The 6,835-nt window shown below is 31.7% G+C and overlaps 1 protein-coding gene across 1 annotated transcript; it reads right to left on the reverse strand.

Annotated features, from left to right (window-relative positions):
* Positions 1 to 775: 775 nt before the first annotated feature.
* On the reverse strand, positions 776 to 4,003 carry LOC140975262 (uncharacterized). Its single transcript, XM_073438874.1, has 4 exons — positions 3,770 to 4,003; positions 3,527 to 3,571; positions 1,231 to 1,263; positions 776 to 1,133 (listed from the first exon to the last, which is right to left on the reverse strand). The coding sequence occupies exons 1-4, from the start codon at positions 3,807 to 3,809 to the stop codon at positions 958 to 960; spliced, it is 294 nt and encodes a 97-aa protein (XP_073294975.1). The 5' UTR covers positions 3,810 to 4,003; the 3' UTR covers positions 776 to 957.
* Between the last annotated feature and the right edge of the window lie 2,832 nt (positions 4,004 to 6,835).

Raw genomic sequence — 6,835 nt, forward strand, 5'->3', positions numbered from 1 at the left:
ATACCTGTCTCAAGATGCTCCGGCACTGGTTATGACATGAGGACACAATGAGGATCCCGGTCTCCGGATTATGTGGATAGGGTACTTGATCCATCATCTTGGTCTTCTTATGCTGCTCGGGCTAGGCTGGAAGCTTAGGCTCGTATGAGTATGCAGTAGACTGATCAGTTTCTCGAGTTAATGTACATCTGGGGATTGTTTAAATAAGATATTCTTTCTTTACCCAAGCTAGCTCTCACTTAATCTTCTCTTGTTTTATCGGGACCAGCTCTGGTTTCTCGGTATCTCTCTCTACCCGAGTCCAAGAATGGCTCGGATTCTTTCCAAGGTATCCCCATATATATAATAGTTTAATTACGTAACAAATAAATGGCTTTGAAAAATTTCAAAACAGAATTAGAAAACAGTAAACATATATCCGGCAACCACGGGATTAGAATAGAGCACGGAGTTGGAGTATATACCCATATCCTTTGCTTCCAAAATATATAATGTTAGATCAATTCCCATTTCGGAATCCAATTATGCAAAAACACATAATAATTCAAGAAAGCAAAAGAAACCAAAAACACATGAAATTCATGACCAAGCTACATACTTCACTAAAGGGGTTGTGCCTCGATTTGCGCCTAGACATGCAACGCTATGGCCCTACCTACTTGCCATGTGATGCTGTGCTTTTGGCATCTTCGCTTTAGACAAACCACATTGAACTTATAGCCCCGCAGTTAAACGGGATAAAGGAATAAGAAATGGGCAACTTCGAGGCCCGACAAAGTCAACAGAAGCCTTGCTTGGCAGAGTTTCTGAGTATTAACTAGTGTACAACAATGGCCTAGTACATTTGGATCAAAGAGTATTGCTAACATGGTGAGATGTTACGCAGAAATTCGACTAAATACAAATTTCAAGTTAAAAACTTTGTCAATACTTTACAAATGAAGGTCCATATAAATGTCAACTAGACGAGTGAATTTTCTTAACGTTCTCCAACAAGTTCTTGGAAACACTTCCTTCACTGGTTTTACTCTCAAATGCTTCACCTTGGAATGTTGTTCTTGAATTGTGGTATTGGCTACCAAATGCTGTGCCAAATCCCCACCCTAGTCCTAGCCCAATGCCGCAGCCACCACCTTAAAGATCGAAGGAAAAAAAAGGAATAGATCAAGAATAGGAAAAAAAACAAATAGAGGGTGAGGAACTTCATAAAACGTTTGGATGCGATTTTACCAACTCCAAGTCCCAAGAAGTGAAAAGGCATCCCTGAAAATTATTATGCCAGTTTGACACATATTAGGATAAAAAAATCAACACCCGCAACTAAATTAAACGAAATGCAGTACCAACGTAGAAGCAAAATTGGAAATAGTAATGATTTATTAGATAGTAACATAGCTCAATAATGCCTATGCTGAACATGTAAATTTACTAAAGAAATAAGCCCTTTTGAGAGGTAAACATAAAGGATAATAATGCACAAATTTGTAAATGTTCACCAACAAATGATGAGCATATTTAAGTTTTATGTAACTGATATAACATATTTAGCACGGCTTTCGCAAAATATGTTAGTCTCTTTTTCCCTTCATGCAATTGACACAAGTCTCAAAATTAGTAAAATCCAAAATATCAATTACTTTTCTATTTTCAAAACAGAACCACCGCCTAAAACTAAACTCCATGTTCCAACAACCTTCAAATACAAATGCATCTTGCATCCTAAATAAATGCAGTGGTTTCCTTAGGTTTACAATGTATTTGAAACATGAATTGTAGATCAATAGTCAATCCACCATATGTCATACATAATATCAACCACATTACAATTATAATAGACAAATGAGATTGTTTTAGCTTTCATTTGAAGTCATTTATGGAATTTGCACAACCTTTCCTTGTGTTCAAAATAATACATCAAGAAAGATTTAGACATATCAACCTCAAATGTCTTTAGATGAGCCCTCATTTATATGATGTGATCACATCATAATCAAGGTGCTGACAAGTGTTATATTCGAAAACTCAAAACTATTCATTAACATCGTTCACCAATTCTGACTTTTTTATGCCGATTGATTGAACTAAGATACCAGCACAGATTTTGATATTTAAGAACATCACACAGAGACAATTAATTCGGCTCCATTATTCATAAAGATCAACATTATCAAAGATGTTGATTTCGGTGATAAGAGATGATTCGTCTTTCCTAATAACGTAGGCCATAATATACATTCATCATTTAGTTCTCACCCCCTAGTTCCTAAATATGTAGCTCTCATTTCATATATTATAGTTCTCACCCTTGTTCCTATATATTTGATTACTTGACTGCATAAAAATATTTGACGCAGATACCATGAGTTACCAGAGTAAATCATGTTATGAAAATATAATGACACAATATTGGTTTCTAAACTAAAATTTTAATACATTTAGATTACATTCAATTACAACTTTAAAATAAAACTATTAATTAATCTTTTCTAACTTCTGTGAATAAATCCTAAATATTAATAAAGATATCAAAAAAACCCTATGGGGTAAATTTTACAAGTTTTTATATAGTTACAAGTAATGTCTACAATGTATCTTCTTTTATAATTCATAATTGTATAATGTTTCTTAAGTAATTTTTTTACTTTTAATTTTAATATGCAAGATCTAAACTAAATGCCATATGCAATTAAGGGATGCGTACAACTTTCCTCCACATTAAAATAATAATAAAACATTAATTAAACTCTTCCAAAGTTATCAAATTAACACTAGGATGATGTAACATGTATTTGTCTATATTGTTATAATCTATATCCTCATAAAATTGAAAATGATTACTTGAAAAATATAAATGACATTGAATATCAACTTGACCAATAAAATGACAGAGAATATACCACTTGTTTTTGTCCTCATAAAAAAAAAATGTGAACTTGTAATGAAAACGAACAACTCAAGGTCATCTTCAAGCTTGAGCCAGGTAGCTTCAACCTAGATATATTTTACATCTTCAAATTTTTTTTTTAAATAAAAATTTAATAACCTTATTATATTTTACCTACAGTCATTGCAAGCATAGGCAGAGGCATAAACCATGGTAACTATGTAATAATAAATAATGTTTTTAAACTCAAAAGAACCTTATAAAAATAAATGTGAAAAAAACAAGCGTTTACCTATGGTCATTGAGTTGATTCATAAATATTCAATTTCTCTACTAGTTTGGAGCCTTTACGTACTCCAATCCTCTTTATAGATGGTGTAATATTTGTTTTAAAAAGAGTGCGTGTTATAGACCTCAAACAGCAATCTCATTACCATAATCGATCAAATCTTGGACTGTGAAAAGTCGAAAGTATGAGATTATGCATATCTTTAAGAAGATTATAGTAATTTAACGTATTTTCTGGTGAACATTTCAGCACAAAATCTGAACTTTTTTTTCACCAGAGCACCTTTCAGAAAATTCAAATTAAAGCTACTTATTCTCAGACAAAATTTCAATAGCAGGTTATAGGGAACTGACCCCCGAAGCCCCATCCAACACCAAAGCCACAGCCAACTCCGAAACCTGAACGATATTTCAATCCCATTTCAAGAAAAACCCGTCATCATAATAATAGTCAAAACAAAAGAAAAATTAAAGAAAAGGGTAACTGCAAACACACGAAAAAAAACATTTTTCAAGAAAGCCCCGAGTACAAATATCGATACATATTAAAACTAGTGTAATAAGGGAATTTAAGCATTTTATCAAGAAATATATTACCAAAACCGACACCGGCACCATTGAAATTTGTTAGCGTCATTCTGAATTTAATCCTCTGCGTTATCTTCTGCGTTTTACAAAGAATAAAAGAATGAATATAGAGTGAGACAATGAGATACTGAGATCGATATATAGGGCCCAAACAACATAGAACGAATCAATGAGACCCAAAGTTTTTGGTTTTTTGTTTTTAATCCATGATCCAAGCCCGTCGGAAAATTCCTAACCAGAGGAAAATGAATAGAAAAAACGACAATAATAGTTAAGAAAAATTGAATGTTGGCGATGTATATTTGATTTTTTACCATTTTGGTTTTTATATTATCAAATTTCAGTTTTAATCTGGTATGTTTCATTTTTTGGTCATTTTAGACTTTTTTTTCATTAAAAATACCGATGTGACATTACACACGTCAATAACACTTCGAAAAAATTACTAAAAAATTGACCACAAAAAACAAAGATAAGAGACCGAAACTGAAATTTGACAACAAAATTACCAAAATTGCCAAAAAAAAAAATTGAATAAACATGAAAAATGCAATTTCTCTAACAAATATTTATAGGATAAGAGTAAATGATCAATAAATCCCCAACATCATAGTTATATTTTTGTTCAGTTCCTGTTAGACGAAAAAAATTTATGCAGTCCTTAATTCATACAAAAAATGTTTCTGCACTCCCTGGCCAACAATTCTTTTCTCGGATGAAATTCAGTAAAAAAATTATTGTAAATCAGATATCAATATATAATATTTGAGTACTAAATATTTGAGATCATACACTAATATATGATTTTTGAGTATATAAACATGTATAACAAATATTGGTAGTAATGATGTGTCTTTTCTTGTATAAAAATCAGTACAAAATATTGAAAATATGACACCGATAATAATGTTCGAGTACCAAATATTTCAGATATGGTACAAATATATGGTTTTTAGTACCCAAACATATTTAACAAATATTGATATTAATGATACGTCTTTTTCAAATGAAAATCAGTACAAAATATTAAAAATATGATACTCATTTATGATATTTGAGTACTCGAATAAGTGTAACAAGTATTATATTAATATAATTGTTCCAATTTATACTCAAATTTTATCTTTTGTATCATATCTAAAACAATTATTTCTCAAATATCATATATAAGTACATGATTTTCAATGTTATGTGTCAAATTTCATGCGAAAAAATATGTGAGGCTAGTGAGTGAGAAACATTTTTTTTGAGTGAATCAATATTGCATGAAAAATTTTGTTCGATAGGGACATAACACAAATACAACTATGTTGTTGGAGATTTGAAAGCAAGTCTCCCTTTAGATAATCTAAGTGTTGTTCAAGCTGAATAATCAAGTATTTAGCTATAAAAAGTGCTTAGAAACCACCGTGAATTTAGAAGTCACCTGAAATATTGAATCGAGAAATAATTTTAATCTAATATTCAAATTTTATTAATTAATTTCTCATTCATCCTAATTAGTAATCGATAAATAATTTTACTTCAAAACTATATTTGCAGATCGTCTGGATTATTTATCGACTTTAAATGAGCAGACAACCCACTTTTCCAACAAAAAACATATAAAGATTCAGAGGCACTCTCTAGCAGAGAAAATATAGGTTTGATGCTATACATGATGACTTTGTTCCAATAGAGACAATGCTCCCCTAATATTTTAAGTATATTTTTGAGTTTAGATATATTTTGGTTTTGTTTAAATTGGTGACCGTGCGAGAAACATATGATTAAATGGTGTTCGGAGCTCTATGTAAGAAATATCTGAATTTGACAAATATTATGATGACCATATCAACATTAAAATGAAGAGAAAAACAAAAATGACTAGGCCGCACTTAGGGGTGTTCATTTGTCGGTTCGGTTCGATATTCGGCGAAAAAAAGAATAGGACTGCTGGCGCAATCGATGAATTTCAAAGCTCAAGAGTTCCAATGAAGATACGGAATATTCAAAATATATTTTAATAAATCGTGATGAATTTTAGATTTTGAATTGTAAAATCAATCTTTCAATTATTTTATTTTTATGATTATTCATTATTGTTTGTACTCAAAATACTAAATAAAAAAATGTTCATTAATAAAATTATTTATATATTAAAAATAATAATATTAGGACAAGGAACTCGGAACCGGTCCAAACCGAACCGGAACCGGTCTAAACGTCATTGAACCGGTCCAAGATTGGATTGGTTACAAGATTCTTGGAACCGGAACCAGTTCTGGCATCACCCGATCCGGAACCGGAACCCTAGAACCGATAAGCACCCTTATTCTCTATTCTCTTCTTCGTTAAGAAAATAGTTCAGAAGAGAAAATTAAAAGGTTCTCTCAAGAAAAAGACCGTGTAGATATGGAAGATCAAGACACGTTTTAAATAATTCATAATTATGGTTTCAGATACGATTCCGCTTAAGTTTTCAGTCAAATTTTTAATAGCATAATGGATTCTGTGGTTTATGGAATTTCCCTAATAAGTGGAATCAGAGTCACTCAGGCTTGAATAATTGAGATTGTTTATTTTTTAAATATTATTTGGTTCTATATCTGGAGAAAAATATGGCTTCAAATCTGGAAAATATTTTGGTTGAAAACAAATGTTTTAAGTTTCAGTTTTGATAAAGAGATTTTGGTTAAAAATTTTAATTATTCGGTATAACACTTCAAATTTTCGTCCAGTGTTTGTTCAAAAATATATTTTAGACGAAAATCGAAAATTTGGGTTAAAAATTTTCTCCAAAATCGGCTTAGAGCACAGCCCAATAGTGCCCCCCAAACAATCGTAGGGCACGACAAAATCGACCTAGGGCACGCTCAAGAACGTCCGGACAGTCGCATGGGTCCGATTTTGAGGCACCCCCGCGCGCTGAGTATGTTTGGGGCAGTAGCAGGCACGCTGGGGCGCGATTTCGAGGTGCCCCAGCACGCACAATATGGATTTTTTTATGATTTTTTGCGGCCCAATTTATTTGGTTTAAGCTTAAATATTCAATTATTCAAATAATAATAAGGTTATATTTATTTTAAAATAGAT

Source organism: Primulina huaijiensis, chromosome 4 (assembly GCF_012295235.1).
Source record: "Primulina huaijiensis isolate GDHJ02 chromosome 4, ASM1229523v2, whole genome shotgun sequence".
In the NCBI taxonomy this organism is placed as follows: domain Eukaryota; kingdom Viridiplantae; phylum Streptophyta; class Magnoliopsida; order Lamiales; family Gesneriaceae; genus Primulina; species Primulina huaijiensis.

What these genes read in the sequence shown, in the direction of transcription:
- LOC140975262 (XM_073438874.1), bottom strand. Translation starts at nt 3,809, where the DNA reads ATGACGCTAACAAATTTCAATGGTGCCGGTGTCGGTTTTG. An exon ending in TGGTGCCGGTGTCGGTTTTG is followed by an intron (nt 3,572 to 3,769) that starts GTAATATATTTC and finishes AATATCGTTCAG; the next exon opens with GTTTCGGAGTTGGCTGTGGC. An exon ending in CTTCTTGGGACTTGGAGTTG is followed by an intron (nt 1,134 to 1,230) that starts GTAAAATCGCAT and finishes TCGATCTTTAAG; the next exon opens with GTGGTGGCTGCGGCATTGGG.